We start from the raw sequence: 19,209 nt of genomic DNA, 5'->3' as shown, positions 1-19,209 counted from the left end.
TAAGCACAGGTTACAAATAATTTATGTGATGGCATGGGAATATGAAGGATGACATATACACAGAATTTAATATGCTAGAGAATGAAGTATTTGACTGGGTATTAAAAAAAAAAGTCTCCTGAAAAGCAGGTCAGAATTGACCTAAAAATAATCTAAAGAATAGTGGCATCTATATAGGGCCACTAGGTTTCATATCTAAACACTTGTAAGGTACATATAATTAGTGAATTCTATGAAACATTTCAAGATAAATGGTTACATAATTGTCAAACCCAATTAATATAGGCATATTAAACAAATTGTTCAATCAATTAATAGCAGTGATGCGAAAAAAAACTTCACACACTAAGTTCTTCAGTTTTCAGTCCCCTTATTTGGTAACGACTCCTGTAACTATTTATTCAAGTCCATTCTAGCATAGCTCTGGAGAATTTCAAGCTCATTTCCTTGCTCAGTATGTTAACTATAGCTAGATCGGTGGACCACAAAGTTCTCCGTCACTGCTTCCCCCAAATGTAAAAAAGATAATAACGCTATTAACTTCTGATTATGCTTGTTCCTTCTTAGTACACACGGTAAAATGAAAATACTTTCTAAATAACTTTAACTTTGCACTTAGGTTTTGATAGGCTCTACAAAATCAATTTTAACTCTGAGATAATGCATAATAAAATAATGATTTAAGGAGTGGTTAACATGCCAGGCACTGAGCTAAAGCATGTCAGATACATTGTCTCATGTTCACCTCACAACACTGAGTAATACCAGCCCATCTTATAGCTGAAGGAGGTGAAGCTGGGTAGACATTCAGTAGTTTTCAAGTGGCAGGTATCCTTTCAGCATCTTAACCATAAAGCACATAAACCTATGAAGCAAGTAATATTGGTATCTTCATTTTGCATAAAGTTCCCATAATTTAAAATTTTAATACCATCAACTACAATGGCAGATAATCTATAAATAATAAAATTGCTCAATATATAGAAACCAATAGGAAGCCATACTTACAATAGCCTTGAGCAGAAACCATGCCAAGAGACAGAGAGGACATATTAGTATGAAGCAAACACAGCAGCCAATAGAAGGAACGATTTAGTAATTCATGAACAGAAGTAAAAGATATGCATTTTTTTCAAAAATGTACATTTTTCTTTCTTCTATGGTCTCCTCATCCTGTCTTGTTCTCTGGAGTTTTATACACTGTGGCTAGCTCAAATTATCCATATGACTGGATATAACAATGCTTTTCTGCTTCCATGCTAAAAATAAATGACATAAAAATAATAATAAAAATGTGCAAACCATCCTACTCTAACTTAAGGTTATTGAAAGGACTGTGCTTTTGGTAACAGAGATAAGTAGAAATTATGCTGTTCTTCAGAGGGGACTAATTCCATTTGGTGGGTTGTTCTACATGGTACATATTCCTCAGATGCAACACTGTGGGTTAGTAAAAGAGAGAAGATGAAAGCATTGAGAGTCTGCCAGGGAAAGAACAACGTATCCTGTACCACACTACTTCTCTAACCCATTCTGAGGCATATCATCAGAATAAGAGAAATTTCTAACTGAGTATTTCCTATGTGTAGAAAAGAGATCTGAAAATTTTTAAGAATTTAGAGCAAGACATCTCATGAGCATCTAGGCAGTCAAATAAACTAATTTATGCAAATAGTACTTTACAGGGCTTGCATATCACTTCTGAAATATGTTCTCTTAAAGTCATGGCATACAGCATATTCAATTAGATTTGATTACCACACTGGTACCTAGCCAGGCTACGCAAAATTATTTTTTACAGAATAAAGTTCTTTATGTGTGTTTTAATGTATAAGAGAATCAAGTACAAAGATTACTGCTACAGCACTAAGGCTGAGCTGATACTGATGTTTCACCGTTTTTACCTCCTAGGCACCACAGGCCCTTCTCCTCTCTACAGCAAATCAACAGAAAGACATCCAACTTTCAAAGACCAAAACTAAGTTTACATTGTCCTCAGTGAGAGAGACCAAGAGATTTCACGGAACTAAAAAATGTTACCCATTTGGTTCATTTCTAAGATATTCTTACTTAGGCTTACTAATATTTTAATATGCAAATGGTTTTGCTTCATCTCCTCATGATTTAGCATTCTGGACAGAAGTATGTTTTAAAAGTAAACCATGACATTTCAAACTAGTTCCATTTTAATATGGGAATAAGGTAGTTTAAATGTTGGTGACAATTTTAGGAAGTGGAAATCAACCTGGGAATCTAAGAGCTACCAACACATTAATTAAAGGATGAACTAAAGCCAATGCAAAGAGAGCATGCTGCCAATATAAGCTCATAAATCTTATGAAACTCCTAAAATTAGGTCACTGATGAGCTTTTTATATCTAATATTCTCATGGTTTAAACACTGTCCTAGTTTAACTCTCTTTCTTGGATTCCTCTTGTTCTTATACCCTCTTCTGTTAATAAGGCTGATGAAATTAGATACATCTACCATTGACTTGAATCCCCAAAATGACTCTGCCAATGGGAACAATCAGAAAGGTTTATCTCCAAAAGCCAGAGTTTATAGTAAATTACACTGGCAATAGGAAAAACAACAACAAAAAAACCAACAGGCTGAAGCAAAGACTGGTCACTAAAATTTAGGGTTCCCCCCCCCGCCCTTTACATTATTTTTGAGCATTTTATAGTCGCAGCTCTATTGTATACTGTTCATTAGACATAAAGAATTTGCAAAATATGATTCATTTACACTTTCATCAGAGACTGATTGACTGCTACATGCTACATAAGCACTGTGATAGACAGCATGAGGAGATGAAAAAAGACCTAGCCGTTGGCTTAACACATTTACTATATTCTAGATTTGAGCATGCCAGTCAAGCAGGCAGGGCCATGACAAATACAGAGTGTAAGGAAATATTTAACTTATATTTGTGAACTTATATTTGTGAGTGCGTTAGGGATACCAAAGGGAAAAACCCAATACTTTGAATATTGAGTTGAGCACTTGTGAAAACATAAAACTCAATTAACTTCTTAGCTGATAACGACAAATGAACTTCTAATTCTCAGTGGACAATAAAGTATCATCTGGCTCTTTTTGGATATGCTAGTAAAAGGAAAACATTGTTTCTTTTTTATAACTGATATACATAATTATAAATTATTTTGATAGAGAACATCAAGTTAAAAAATAAAAGTTATAGGTTTTGTTAATATTGTGAAACTGTTGGACCATGGTTGGTACATATTAAAACTTACATCTTCTGCTTTTGATCCTGTATCCTGTAAAGATTTTTGCAATTCTTCAACTTGTGACTGTACTTCCAGAAGTCTTTGATTCACCAGCCTAGAAATCAAATGTACATTAATTTTCCAAATTCTGACTTATGTCTTTTTTCTTAGGTTGTCATATTGGTTAGAGACAGCATAATTAACAAAATAAAGCCTACGGTTATAGTAGTAGCAGCTCACTTTTTTGATTACTTTTCACAGTGCTTGAAATTTCTATGATGACTTCCAACATAGTGCTTTGTGGATACATTCTGTTGAATGATGTACCTATGCATATCTATTTATCTGAAATTCACTTTGACATATATTTATTCAAACTATGTGTCAGACACTATGCTCAACACAAGTGTTAAAAGATTTCTGCACTCAAGGAATTTAGTGGGGAGGCAATATGTAAACAAACAAATTAAATATGAGATAAATACTTTAACACAGTGCACAGATGTACACAAAAGAATGATGTCTGCTCAGATGAGCAAGGACTGGACTTAACTGTGTAAAGGAATTAAGACAGGCTTGACTTAAACTGAGACTAGAACAATAAATAAAATATGTGGTTAAGGGTATAAAAGGGGGTGCAAGACAGAATTGAACATGTCCAAAGTACACAGAAAAATGAGAGGGTACAGTGAGCTCAGGAATGGTATGCAGAGGAATAAGTGATGAGGGGTAAGAATGGCTGAAGGTGAAATCAGAGGAGAAAAGGAGAGGTTGGGTGCAATCTTGTGTAAAATCCGAAAGTATCTGGAACTTAACCAATAATCTGGCCTAAAATTAGGCTGAAACTGAAATAACCCAGCCAGCCTTTAATAATGCTGATTCTGAAGCTTGATCTTCATAAACTCTCTAGGTAATTATGATGCAACATTCAGTAGACCAGTTTGGTTCCGTTGGTCTTGGATAATGTTGAGGACCACAAGAAGGAAAAATCATGATTAGATAATATTTTAGAAAGATCACACTGGTTTGAGAGTGGAAGATGTATTAAAAAGATCAAAGAGTGCCGGGCCAGGAGTGGCTCAGCGGTTGAGCGTTGACCTAGGATCCAGGAGATTGTGGTTCGATTCCCGGTCAGGGCACATGCTCGGGTTGAGGGCTTGGTCCTGTCGGGAGTGTGCAAAAGACAGCCAATCAATGACTCTCTCATCATTGATGTTTCTCTCTCTCTCTCTCTCCCTTCCTCTCTCTGAAATCAATAAAGATATATTAAAAAAATAATATTTAAAAAAAAAAAAAAGCTCAAAGAGCATGCATGAAGGCCTGGAGCTGGAGGAGGCTCTTACAATAATTACCAAATATGCCTGAAATAGAAGTGGACAGAAGGGGAAATATATTGGGAAGGCACAAGAACACAAGGAATAAAAAAATAACACTTAGGGTATTGACTAGGAAGAATGTGGAGAAAAGTGTAAGAATAAAAAGGTGGCCCATGGCAGATCACCAAGCACAGGGTAGAAAGAGGAGCCTGGAGATTAAGAGAACCTGGAGAACACAAGACAGGGGAGTTACTGAAATTAACAACTAAAAAAAAGTTCGCGGAAGGAGGAAATGATCAACAACAATGAATACAGCAGAGAGATGAGGAAAGACAAAGTCCTGATTGCTCCCACTGGACTGGCCATTTAACAGATGACTGGTTATTTCAGTAAGAAATACTTTAGTGAGATGGTAGTAGTAAAAGACAGACTGCCCCAAATTAAGGACAAAACAGGGAAAGTTTGTCTGACAAAAAGACAGAAAGTTTAATAAGACTTGTTTTTAACTCAAGAAGTTACAAGAAATTCTGATCATAAACCTATGTTCTATAATTTAGTGACAATCGCAGTAAAAATACAATCAAATCTACAATAATAACTGATATTTTTCACATCAGGAAATATAATATCTGAGTGATTTCAACAGTGAAAGAATTATCTGAAAAGTGGTATGGTAACTTTGTTTTATCTTTTCAGAAAGCAATATGAAAATATACATCAAACTATAAGACTATTTCAACTATCCCTCTTAGCCAGTTTTTAAATTACTTAGCAAATATTGCAAGCCTGTTAGGTGGAGGCCATTGTAAATGTCATAAGGCACAATCAATCACTCCGTGTCAAGATGTCCTTTGGAAAGACTTGAAAGCAACGCAAAAGCCCAGGAACCGGAAATGGACAAGCAAACACTGTAACAAAACTGCTGGAGTCTGAAGTAGCTTTAATTCGTGATTAGAAAGGGAAGTTGTAGGGCTTTGGTATCATTTTGCTTAAAAAAATAAAGAAGGAAATATTATAAAGAGGTACAATACTTTTTAGCAAATATGTCCATAAATGGAGGAATCTTAAAAGGAAATGGAATAACACATTATCACTTCTGAAAATACAGCTCACACCTTTAAGTTAATCAAAATCAAGGCAGAGAAAACCTGTGGCTAAATGCAGCTGCCTATATACACTCCTACCTATTCTCTGTCTCCAGTTCATTCTTGCGCAGATTTGCATCATCCAAAAGGCTCTGCAATAAGGCAATTTTTTCATTGTCTGAACCCTCTTGGTTAAGTTTTAACATCTTATTCTCATGCTGAAGACGAATAAGTTTCTCCCTAAATGAGCAAAATAAACACTGTTTACCTGGTACATTAATACAACATAGTTATCAAAATCCAGCTATGCACAGAACAGAGATGAAAACAAAGTACCTGCAAAGAATGTAGCTCCTGTTGGAAGTGGCTAAAACATTACATTTCCGGGCTTAAGCACTTTCTTTTTTAGAATGGATAATCTGAAGATAACTCTCCAAGTATGATTTGTAATGAAAGAGATTTCAAAATCCCACTTCCTTTCTGATTAAAATATTTAAGCTATGAAAGTATTTATGTTCTTTAGCTCTCATAAAAAAACATGATCTCCAGTGCCATGCTCTTAAATTACTAATCATTTGGTGGAATGATATAATATCCACAGAAGAATGCCTTCAGGATCTGCAGTCCATCCATTCCTATATATATGTAAAACTGTATTTTGATAACAAACCAGGTTATCAGAGCCAGCTTATTGAACTAGATTGTTTTGGGCTCCTTGTGTTATGCCAAAAGCTTACACTGAGGAATGTTAAAAGCAACAGCCACAAAAAACTTGCCGCTACATTTACTGCAAGGATGATATAATTGAATATTAATTCATGTGAAGATATAACTGAAGATCTACTTCTTGTAAATATAATTCATTCTTAACCTTACTCATACAAGATGCTATGAAAAGCTGTTCTTTTCGATGGAAAAAGAAAACACAAAAACAAAATAAACACATACACAAAATAGTCTGCTCTTATTTTGTAAACAGCATAAATCTTATAAAGCAATTTTACTTTTGCTGTTGAAAAGATGAAAGTCAAATTTGTGGCCCAACTCAAGCAATTATATAGAACTTGATATATTTTATGTATGAACAATATGACTTTAACGTATTTTTCAGCAAGTAAAACATACTCATTGTAGTGGGGGGAAAAGGTTAAATGAGAAGAAAAGAGAAACCCTCCATAACCCTATGGTGCAAAATAATTACTGCTGAAAATACATCCTCCTAGTTCTACGCACATGTACACACATGCAAACAGCTTAAAAATGGATCACACAGTATGTTACACTGATATCTGCTATTTACGCTCAAATTTTCACAGTCTTTTCATATCAGTAAATATTATTTCAGTGTTTTAAATGCCATGTTAAACACACAGATCAACATTACTTCCTTATTCAATACCCAATTACCCTGGGCATTACCTCGTTCCCAATTCTGAGATTTAACATGCTGTTAACAATCAGCTTTATTTCCTTAGGCTTAATTCCCAGAGAAGTAATTTTTGGGTTAAAAAATAGATACATTTAGACAATATACACTTTTTGCAAAAATGATCAAAAGAAAAGTTGTACCACCACAAGAAAAAAAAATTTGCAATTAAATTGTGTGGTGATGGATCTTAATTAAACTGATTTTGGTAACTATTTCACAATATATACATATATCACCTCATTATGTTGCATAAGTAAAACTAATACAATTAATGTGTCAATTATACCTCAATTATTAAAAAATTAATTTTTAAAAAGCTGTATAACTTTATGTTTACTCCTCATTTATGAGTTTCCAATTTCTCCGCACCCTTAACATCAGTGAAAAGTATCACTTATAATAGTTTTGGCAAATTTGATAAGTATATTTCATTATATATTAAACCTATCAGTCCATTGTCTATAACAAACATTGCACATTTTTGTCCCTTTTACCATTTCATTATCTTGATAGCTCTTCTAGACACAGAGTGTATTTTAATTTGTATTGAGTCATATTCAAAAAAGCCATTTTATTTGTTGAATCTTTATCATTGTTCTTTTCCTCAGTTTAAAAATCCAACTACATTACCTATAAGCTTCCTTAAAAATTGTTTTGTGGGCTTTTTTTGGACATAACCATTTATTTATGAATATTCATAAATACTATGTTCATTCATTCAAATTTTATAAAGTACCATATCACATGGCAGAAAAGAAAAAGGTATACAAGATGTTTGCAGAGTCAATGTTGCACTGTACTCCTTTTGTGTGTCCTTCTTAAATAAATGCCAAAAACAATCAATCAATATTGTCTTCATTTATTCAACAAGTATTTGAATGCCTACTGTAACTCAGAGTTTATAAAACTCTTAAACAACCATTATATTATTTAATACTCCAAGGGCTATTATAAAGAATCAAGGCCAGTGTCAATTTAAAAAGGGGGCAAACAGACTCACAGAAGGTAAAAACAGTATTCAGATTCAGCATTCTCCTGGTCACTTGGTGCTTCCTGACCAATCTTTCATTCTCATACATAAAGCCAGGCACATATTGAAATAAATGGAATTTTTAAAATGCTATTAGTAAATAAAATGTAAGGTACTACTGAGGGAGAGTAGTAGAGATGGGGAGATATTTCCTCCTATCTACTGCATTGTATCTTTCCCAGACCATGATACATAATCAAAAGCTAAATCTTAGTGACTAATTATTTTACAGGCTGATGGCTATACAAAACCTTTGTTTCTGGGCCATGTGGTTTTACTGCTAAATGTTTGCTAAAGGTAACCGAGCAGAGAGAGATCAGTTTGTTGTGTGTGTGAAATGCTGTCCTGCTGAAGTAAGAAAATCAAGTCTCTTGGGCCAGTTGAAAAATGCATCTAACATGCTGAAATCAAGGACGTTTGCTACTGAGTTCATGCTGACAGTGTTAGTAATACAGAATAAGGAAATGATTCTCTTTGTACTGTAGAAAAGTTTTCTCCAGAAATTAGTGCAGCTGACTGTGAACTTTATGATGTTCTTACCTGATTTCAGGTGTAACAATCTCTGCTGCCAGACTATCTGAAGATTCCTGACTTCCCAGAGGCATTAATCCTATAAATATGTAAACACGAATGCAAGGGTAAGAGAGAGCACAACTATTTCCTTTAGTTTCTATATGAAAGCCTACTTTGAGAATTAATTTTAACAGCTAAAATCTTTGTTTTAGTCAGGTAAAAGATCATGTCACAGTTGTCTTACATCATTATTACATCATTTGAACAATTTTTTAATAAAATATATTTTATTGATTTCAGACAGGGAGAGGAAGAGAGATAGAAACATCAATGATGAGAGAGTCATTGATCAGCTGCCTCCTGCACATGCCCTACTGGGGATCGAGCCTGCAACCTGGGCATGTGCCCTGACTGGGAATTGAACCCCGATCTCCTGGATCACAGACTGATGCTCAGCCGCTGAGCCATGCCAGCTGGGCATCACTTGAACAATTTTTAAGTGTAAAATTGAATGGCTGTAAGTACATTCACTATGTTGTGCAGCCATCGTTGACTGTCTACTTCCAAAACTCATCACCCAAAACATAAATTCTGTTAACCATTAAGCAATAACTCCCCATTCCTTTCCCCCTTGCCCCCCTCATAAACTTTTACTTCCTGTCTCAATGAATTAGTCTATTCTAAATATCTCTTCAAGTGGAATCATACCAATATTGTCCTCTTGTCTGGCTTACTTCACCTAACAGAATGTTTTAAAAATTCATCCATGTAGCATTTGTCAGAACTTCACTCCTTTTTATGGCTGAATCCATTGTACGTCTACACCACATTTTCCTTATCCACTCATCTGTCGATGAACACGAGGGTTGTTTCTATCTTTTGGCTATTTTGAGTAATGCTACTATGAATATTGGTATACTTTTTCTGGTTGAGTCCTTGCTTGAATTCTTTTGTGTATATACTTAGAAATGGAACTGCTAATTATATAGTAGTTTTGTGTTTTAACTTTTTGAAGAACCACCAAATTCTTCCACAGTGGCTGCCCTATTTTATGTTACCATTAGCAACACAAGAGGTTTCCAATTTCTCCACATCTTCCCCAACAATTGTAAGTTTTGTTTTCCCTTTATTCTCCCCCTTTTTGGTAACAGCCAACCAAATGGGTATACGGTGGTATCTTTGTGGTTTTAACTTGTACTTCTCTAATGACTACTGATGTTGAGCATCTTTTCATATGCAGACTGGACATTTGTATATCTTTGGAGAAATGTCTATTCAATACCTATGCCCATTAGTAAACTGGGTTTTTTTGTTGTTGTTGTGTTATAGAAGTTCTTTATATATTCTGGATACTAATCACTTAGTAGATTTATGATGTGCAAATATTTTCTTCCATTTTGTGGGTTGACTTTTCACTCTGTTGATAGTGTCCTTTGAGGCACAAAAGTTTTGTGATGAAACCCAATTTACCTATTTTTTTTCTGTTGCCTGTGTTTTTCTATCAATTCCAAGGAATCACCGCCGAATCCAATGCCACGACGATTTTCCTCCATGTTTTCTTCTAAAAGTTTTTCAGTTTTAGCCCTTACAGTTAGGTCTTTGACCCATTTTGAGTTCAATTTTGTATATAGTGTAAGGGTCCAACTTCATGCTTTTGGATATGGGTATCCAGTTTCCCTAGCACAATGTGTTGAAAAGATTTTCCTTTGTTCCACTGAATGGTCTCAACACTCTTGTTGAAAATCAATTGACCACATATGTAAGGATTTATTTCTGGGCATTCTGTGCTATTCCATTGGTCTATATATGTCTGTCCTTATGCCTATAGTACACTGCTTTGATTACTAACTTTATACCAAGTTTTGAAATCAGGAAGTGTGAGTCTTAAACTTTTTCTCCCTTTTCAAGATTGTTTCAGCTATTCAGGGTTCCTTGAGATTCCATATGAATTTTAGGATGGGTTTTTCTATTTCTGAAGAAAATGCTGTTGGTATTTTAGAAGAACTGCACTGAATCTGTAGACTGCTTTTGGTAGTACTATCATCTTAACAATATTGTCTTAAATGATTTCCTGTGAGAAGAGCACTTTCCTCTTTGGATAAGAGTCCCTTAAGCATTCGGTGGGTGGCTCAGTTGATAGGAGCATCATCCCATATACGAAAAGGTTGTGGGTTTAATTCCGTCAGAGCAAACATCTAGGCTGCGGGTTCGATCCCCCGTCAGGACACATACAGGAGGCAATTGGCCGATGCTCTCTCTTTCACATTGATGTTTCTCTTTCTCTCTCTCTTTCTCTTTCCCTCTCCCCCTTTCTAAAATCAATAAACATATCCTAGGGAAAGGACACAAAAAAAAAGTCCCTTAAAATTAGTACCGCCAGGTCAGGGCACATGCCCAGGTTGTGGGCTCAATCAATGCCTCTCTCATCATTGATGTTTCTATCTCTCTCTCTCCCTCTCCTTTCCTCTCTCTGAAATTAATAAAGACTTTAAAAAAAAGAAAAAAGAAAAAAAAGAAAAGAAAAATTAGTACCAACTCCACATTTCAGTTGAAAAAATAAAAAAATCAGATTTAGAAAGTTTGATATATTTTTGAAGAGATTATAAGGAACTTTCCAGGCTTATTATTATTATTATTATTATTTTTAAATATATCTTTATTGATTTCAGAGAGAGGAAAGGAGAGGGAGAGAGAGAGATAGAAACATCAATGATGAAAGAGTCATTGATCGGCTGCCTAGCCTACAACCTGGGCATGTGCCCTGACCAGGAATCGAACCCCAATCGCCTGGATCCTAGGTCGATGCTCAACCGCTGAGCCACGCCCGGCCGGGCTCCAGGTTTATTATTAACTGAGATGATTTAATAAATGTTTATACTTTTGACCTAATAAAGTCAAATATTTAAATATAATTAAAACATAAAGTAGGCAAGAAAATTCAACCCCATAATTCTAAACTATTTTCTACAATATCTGGGTAACAGTTTAAAATCTGTATTAATTTCATGGCCTCTTCACCAATTTTTCATTTTCATCTATTGTTCTAATCAACTTAAAATGAATCTAATATTTATAGTGATACTATTAGAAATAATCATGCTTGGGCTACTGAGATGGTTTTACCTTGAGTTGTGAGCTGCCCTTCTTGAGCCTGTACACAACGAAGCTCTTCAATGGTTTCCTTCAGAGAATCCCTTTCTGTTCTTAACCTCTGCAGAGATTAAAAAACAAGGAAAGTTAGCTGCAAGTTTTATGAGCGTATTCATTAGTGGTCTTTGCCTAACTTAATGAAATGGTAAACAGTAGGGAACATGGATGTTTTGATCTTCTATGAAACATAGAAGGCAAAAGATTACAACAATTTTTTCTCACTTAACAGTACTGAGTGTCTACAATATGCAAGGCAATATGCTATCCTCAGTTAAACATAAGAAACACAACTGTCTACACCATCCTTAACAAGAAGTACCTAACATTCTTTTCATTAAACACACAAAAATCAAACAACAAAGAATTTAAATATTCAAAATCATGGCAAAGAAAATATCTTCAGAAGATTCAAAATATGCTGAACAACAACCCAAAGAATTGTGTCTTCTATAATAATCATACAGAAAACGGAAAATCTACATATATTTACAAAAGGTCATGAGCAAAACAATGTAAAAGAGGCAACAGTGGAAGAAAAATAAGCAAATATAAAAGTAAAAGCACTTTTAATCTTTAATTTAGATCTATTTCTGAAACACAAATGTAAATCTTAAATTTAAAAATAAGTAAGATCTCTAATTTTTAAATTTATAAATAGAAGGAATCAACAGTTAAAGCATGAATTAAGTATCAATTTCAATTTTAGTGGCGCCCAAGCCCAAAATGCCTAAAATATATACATATACTCACATCCTTTTCCTTTTGAAGACTGTCAACTTTTTCTTTTAGCCGTTTATGTTCAAAATCTAATTTATCTGCTTTCTTCGATTCATCAGATAATCTATTTTGCAGTTCTACTACCTGACACAGAAAGGTACTGTTAACTTTTATAACTTGAAACATTAGAAATTATCACTATTTTCTTCTATAGATCTACGAACACTCCCTTCCCCACAAATATATTTTTTAAAAATGTGTGTGATACAGCAGCCTAACTGAATGGAGAGAACTAGCAACAGAAGTCTGCCGCTGTGAGTTCTAAAACCAGATCATCTAGAGTAACAACGTTCAAAATGATGAAAAAAACACACGGATCTTCCATGTCCTATAACACAGATAACTGTGGAGTCTAAAATCCTTTTAACATAAAGCAAAAGAAATGCTAGAGGGGAGAAAAATTCAATTGTGTAGGTAAGCCTACAAGAAAGCAAGTGAAATCTTCGCTTGCTAAAACTGGAGTGGGAAGTGCCTGGGAAGCCAAGAGCTGCAAATGGCCAACACCAGGGACCCTGAGCTTTGAATTTAATGGGAGACAGATGGTTGTTAAACCACCATGGGCTCTAAAAGGTGATGAGTCAGTAAAGAGGTGGGTGAGGGGGGAAAATCCATCAGCTGGAAAAATCAGTAGGGAAACTTGCCTTTCTTAAAGTGAATGCTTTGGGTTTAAAAAAGTATAACTTGAAAATTTGCAACTATGGCCTTCTAACACGTGGATTTGTGTTTAAAATGTTGCCACATGCCTTGTCTGGCAAATCTTAAGACAAGCAATTAATTTAAAATAGTCCTGGGTTGGTAAATGCTGTGGAAAACCTGGCATAAGCAAAACACACACTGTCTGGAGGATCACCACCTCAACCAGGCCCTCCAGGATTCCCAAAGACAAAGACGAGCCAAGCGAAAGAACAAAGACCAAAAAGAAATAAATAAGCCACTTTGAACAACAGTCAGCAGAAACACATTAACAGCAATAACAACAAAATGGTAAAATAAGACCTCCAAGAATTTTGGATTGCAATTATTAGATATAAAATACTAGATTTAATACTTTAAAGATAAAAAAGGAAATCTAAATTATGAAAGGGATAAGAGATGATTAAAAATGATCAGGCTGGCTTGAAAGTGCATCTCAAGACAACTTGTATAAAGAAAAATATTATCAATGAAAAATAAAGTATATTAAGCTTCATATCAAAAACAGAGAATCAGTGTATTATATAATTTCACTACAATATTTCTAGGTGTAGGTATCTTTTTAGTTACTTTGTAATTCATTGTTAATACTAAATTTGATGTCCTTTATTAGTTCTGAAAAATGTTTAGCCATCCTTTCCTTCAAATAAATGTCCTTCTACAATTCCTGTTCTCTCCTCTGGACTCTAATTAGATCATTTGTCTTTTTAATTGAATACCTTTTCATCTCATTTACAATTTCCTTCATCTACATTTATTTTGGGTAATTTCTCAGTTCACACTCAAGTTCATTAATCTTTCAACCTGTTATATGTTAAAAATTTCATAATAAAATGTTGGTGGGGGGGTGTCCACCAAAAAACCTGCCAGAGCTGTTCTACTAAAACTTCTCCAATGCATTTTATTAAGCTAGTATATTTCTGATGCCAAAATCAAATATGGAAAGCATTAAACAGAAAACTTCAAGTGAATTACTGAGGCAAAATATTCTAAGTAAAATTAACAAAGCAAATCTAATGATGTGAAAATGACAAATAAATCCACTGTGAACAAACTAAGTGTATTTCAGGAATTCAAAGATGACTTAAGCATAGAAAATCGAGTAATATAATTTGTCACACTAATAGAGAAGAGAAGCAATGTTGGAGTCTCTCAACAGGTGCAGGAAAAGTAGATGATTAAATTCAACATCCATTTAAGATAGAGCGAATTAGAAATAAAATGGAATTTCTTTATCCTAGTAAAAGGTGGCTACAAAAAAGCTATAGCAATTCTTACACTGGTAAAACATTTAAAGCATGTTGTATAAAATCAACAAAAAATGGTTACTATTATTGCTTCTATTTAAAATTGTATCAAAAGTCAGACATGCTAAGAAGAAAAAGAGAGTATAGAGTAGAAAAAAGAAATAAAACTGCTTTTATTTGTGCATCACTTTTGACAAAAGACCCAGCAGAAATGATATGAAAATTTGGTACGGTTGCAAAATCAGTTTATAAAAATCCATTTAAATCAGATAAATGAACAACAAACTGAAAATCGTATACTTTCTTTTGCTAATTGCATTTACAAAAACCAAATACATAAAATACCAAAAGTGAATATAACAAAATATATGCACCATATTTAGAAGAAAAGTATAGAACTTAATTGAAAGATATTGAGGAACTAAATAAACAGAAATATATTCTATGCACTGATAGATAGGAATATTATTGTGATAAAGATTTCAGTTACCCCCCACATTAATCAACAGAATCAGTATAATTCCAATTTCCAAAGGTTTCAGGTATAGAGAGAAAGAAAAGGTCTAAGAATAGACAATTTTGTAAAAGAACAAGGTGCTGTACTATAAAATATCAAAATTACTAAAAATCTGTAGATAATAAGACAGTGGGGTACAGGTTAAGAATAGACAGACCAATGAAACAGAAGAGAGTGCCCAGGAACAAACCCACATATAACATGGAAACTTTAGGTATATGATAATAAAGTAGACTTGTAGTCCATTGTGGAAGAAACTATTAAATAAGTGCTACTAGGCTGACTGCTTGTCTACACAAAGTATCCTAACCTTTCACCCTACACAAAAATCAATTCCATGTGGCTTAAAGAACCAAATGTGCAAACAAGCTTTAAATTTTTGTTAAGGAAATAGAGGTTAGTCTCATATCCTTCTGTAGGAAGTGATTTCTTAAACAAGGCATGACAAGCACAAATCATAAAGAAAAAGATAAAGTTCATTATTTTAAAATTAACAATATCAAAAATATAAAAGCACAGGTCACAGATTGGTAGGAAATATTACATGTATAAAAAGATTAATATCAAGAACATATAAAGAACTTTCAGTAATCAGTAAGAATCCAATTTAAAAAATAAATTAAAGGTAAAAATAGGCAATTCACAAAAGAAATGTGATCAGTAAATATATTTGTAATTAGGGTAATGCAAAATAAAGTATAATCATAAAGAGACCCTTTCATGTGCATCCAATTGTCCAAATTTCAAGTTTGATAGCACTATTGTTGGTGATGATATGGGAACAACAGAAATTCATGCAAACTTCTTGCTGGTAATATAATCACTTTGGAGAATAATTGGGCAATATCTAATTAAATGAATATATTCTAAGGAAAAAATTCCATAAAGTTATAAAATTTTCACACATGTATAGAAGAGGTAATGTTCAATGTTACTTATTCACAGTGGCATTTCTTGTAATATAAAAGAAAAAGTTGAAACATCCTATCTGCCCTTCAACAGGAAAATGGATGACTGTGGTATAGTCATTTAGTAAGACTATGCAGCAGTACAAATGAATGGAAGAAAGCTATACACCTATCAATATCAACAAATCTCTCAAATATACTGAGCAAAATTACAGTCGAGTTCTCTTACTTTACCATTTATAAAGGGTGGAGCAAATGTAAGTTTACAGTTGTTTGTATGGAAAATAATACAATAATAAATAATAAAATACAAGAATAAACTGTCTCCAACTGTAAGCCTACTTTGCCTCACCCTGTGTAGCTTTAAACATGTCAAAATGCTATACATTTCGCCCGGCTGGGCATGGCTCAGCGGTTGAGCGTCGACCTGGGATCCAGGCGATTGGGGTTTGATTCCCGGTCAGGGCACACGCCCGGGTTGCGGGCTGCAGCTGATCAATGACTCTCACCATTGATGTTCCTATCTCTCTCTCCCTCTCCTTTCCTCTCTCTGAAATCAATAAAGATATATTTTAAAAAAAAAAATGCTATACATCTCATATACAAACATATGAATAAATATACATACGCAGCAAAAGAACAGAGCAGCGATTTTCAACTAGCGTGCCACAAAAATTTTTAAAACATGCAATACCTGACTTAATTTCCCTTAGATCTGTGAGATAAAAAAATGACAACAGCCAACACAACAAGTCATCCGGTGTGAACGAATCAAAATTATACCTATTTTTTGGGTCAGATTTTTTGCCACAGAACTTTAATGATTAGTTTATGTGTGCCACGAGACAAAAAAGGTTGAAAAATCGCTGGAATAGAGAGATGCACAGGAATGAAAACCACAAACAGCACAGTGCTTACTTACTACAATGACGGAGAAAGCATGTTTTATTTTTAAAGCATGGAACTTAATGTATTAATTTTTTACTTTTGTGTATATCTTAAAAATTATATAATAAATTAAAAAATAAAAAGCAACAAAAGGATCTGCTATAGAGACCAGTTAATAAGTTCTGACGAAGAACTAAGTTTCATAGGTAAAAATCAGAATACTGTAAAAACAAAAGTCAGTTGATTTTTGAAGAGCTAGTGTTATAATGGAGAACCTGCTTGACAATGTCACTAGGAAACTTTGTTAGAATTCTTTTACCTGTCTCTTATATGTCTCAAGTTGACTTCGAGCTGCATTGGCTTTTCTTAACTCTTCCTCTAGACTGACAGTGTTCTGCATATACATAGTGTTCTTCTCTTCTAAGAGTTTAACCTGCCGCCTCAAGTCACCAAGATCTTCTAGCTTCTTTTTATATGATTCCACTTGGCCTTCTAGTTTAGACACTTTATCAGAAGAATGTCTAGAATAAGATGGGAAATCAGAAACACATCCACAGTTATAAAGCTGTTTTAGATAGTGCTAAACCAAGAGGGACTCTGAGATAACACATTCTAACGAAATTATAGGACCAAAGGTGATTCCAGGTTAATTTGTTTTGCTCAGGTTAAAAAATACAACCAAATTACAGCAAAAATTATAATGACAAGTGTTATAATTTAAGGAAAGCAAGTCTGTGTGTGGCAGGAGGGGGGGCACGCATAGCCAGCAGACACACATGCACTAGTACAAAAGCAAAATAAACTGTGCAGTGTCCAAGTGATTTGGCAACTAGAACAGTTGTTTCAGTAGAGTAGTTGGGGCAGGTGGGGGCAAATTTTAGGGAGTTAAGAAGATAACATAAATTTTACCCTGTATAATCTAAATTTATTCTGTAGGGAAGGAGAGAGTAATAAGTCTCTCTCTTTTTCTAGGATGAGAGAGACCTAAATATAAATATATGCTGAAGAAGATTCAAATGTGAAGAGAAACGATAACTGATGTCAACATAATCCCTGTGTAAGCGAGAAGCATTGAGACCCAGAGCACTGAAGAAGAAATCAGCACTGAACAGGAGGAAGAATAATAAGTCTGTATTCTAGAAGAAAGAAAGAAGAGATTAGTGGGAATGCAGGGAAGTTAGGAGGTTCAGGAGATACAGGACATAGGGAGTCCCATAGTTCATGGTCTGTTTCCTCTATGCAGCAGGAGACGATGTCATCTACTGAGACTAAGGCATGGGTGAGGTGGGGTGGGATGGGCATGCAGGTGAAAAGAGTTATGAAAACACGTCATACTTATGAGAGAAATGGGAGACAGAGCCATCTACTGACGAGCAGCAGAATGGTGGACCAGTGGTAAGAACCTAGTGAAGAGTAAAGCTCATTAACTTGTAGTAGGACAAAACTGTATCATTATGTGAATTTCCCTACTTGTTCTCAGTACTCAAAGAGCAAAAATGTGAAATATAGATGGTTGGAATGATCCAACAGAGGACAGGTTATACAGGAACTGCAAAGGTGGGAAAATGAGGTGGCAAGGAGTGAAAGAATGTTTGAGTGAAGGTAAAAAGGTCCAACAAGGAAATGAAGCCTTGTCGGGTATGACAGTAGCTGAGAAAAAGGAAGATCAGGTGACTGCAGGAATCTTTAAAAGTAAAGAAAAGGAGAGTAAGAGAAAAGCTCCAGAGCTATACAAGCATAAAGTGATGGTCAGAGATTAATTTATATTGACAAACATTTATATAGCACTTATTTGCCAGATACTGATCCAAGTGTTTACAAATATAAACTCACCTAATTCCACATATAAATCTGAGGTAGGTAATTGTATTATTTCCATTTTACAAATGAGAAAATGGTTACATAGAAGTTAAATAAATGATAGCACTGAGATCTAAATCCAGGTGGTCTGGCTCTTAAAAGCTCTACTATGCTTAGAGACCCTCGAGTTTGTAACATTGGTTGTAGAACTGTTCTGGGTGATGACAGGTCTGAGATTGTACAAAGATGGGAAGATTGTTTACCTAAGAACATCTATTTCATCTTTTAGAGACTGAGCATCATCTGCCAAAGTGGTTAGTTCATCATTCTGCTGCCGAAGTTCAGAGATTTCCTTTTCTAACTCTTCACAGCGTATTCGATAATCATCTTTGGCTGCTTCTAGTCTGTAACCAAAACAAAATAAACCAAGAAAGTACTATTTACTGTCTAATAATTCTCCTTAGAACAGTAAACAGAAATAAAAAGCATAAGAATAAACTCTTTCTGAATTTGTCTCCCACTTTTGTGACCATGAACTATAATTCTAAGTTTTAATTATCCTAAAAATGGGTTCCAATGTTCCGAGCAAGGCTTGTGAAAAGGTAAAAACTAATTATCATCC

The 19,209-nt window shown here is 34.4% G+C and overlaps 1 protein-coding gene across 1 annotated transcript in view; it reads right to left on the bottom strand.

The window, feature by feature from the left end:
- The window catches only part of HOOK3 (hook microtubule tethering protein 3), an 81,696-nt gene that overhangs the window by 20,485 nt on the left and 42,002 nt on the right, over positions 1-19,209 (bottom strand). The window contains exons 10-16 of the mRNA XM_087814196.1: positions 18,851-18,991; positions 17,107-17,308; positions 12,508-12,618; positions 11,731-11,818; positions 8,635-8,704; positions 5,735-5,875; positions 3,262-3,349 (exon numbers count right to left, since the gene is read on the bottom strand). Of these exons, the coding sequence (XP_087670322.1) occupies positions 3,262-3,349; positions 5,735-5,875; positions 8,635-8,704; positions 11,731-11,818; positions 12,508-12,618; positions 17,107-17,308; positions 18,851-18,991 (841 nt within the window). The remainder of the gene's footprint in view (positions 1-3,261; positions 3,350-5,734; positions 5,876-8,634; positions 8,705-11,730; positions 11,819-12,507; positions 12,619-17,106; positions 17,309-18,850; positions 18,992-19,209) is intronic.

Source organism: Miniopterus natalensis, chromosome 2, assembly GCF_054644295.1.
Source record: "Miniopterus natalensis isolate mMinNat1 chromosome 2, mMinNat1.hap1, whole genome shotgun sequence".
Classification (NCBI taxonomy): Eukaryota; Metazoa; Chordata; class Mammalia; order Chiroptera; family Miniopteridae; genus Miniopterus; species Miniopterus natalensis.
The sequence above is the reverse complement of the archived record's forward strand: the minus strand, read 5'-3'. Positions and strand labels throughout refer to the sequence as shown.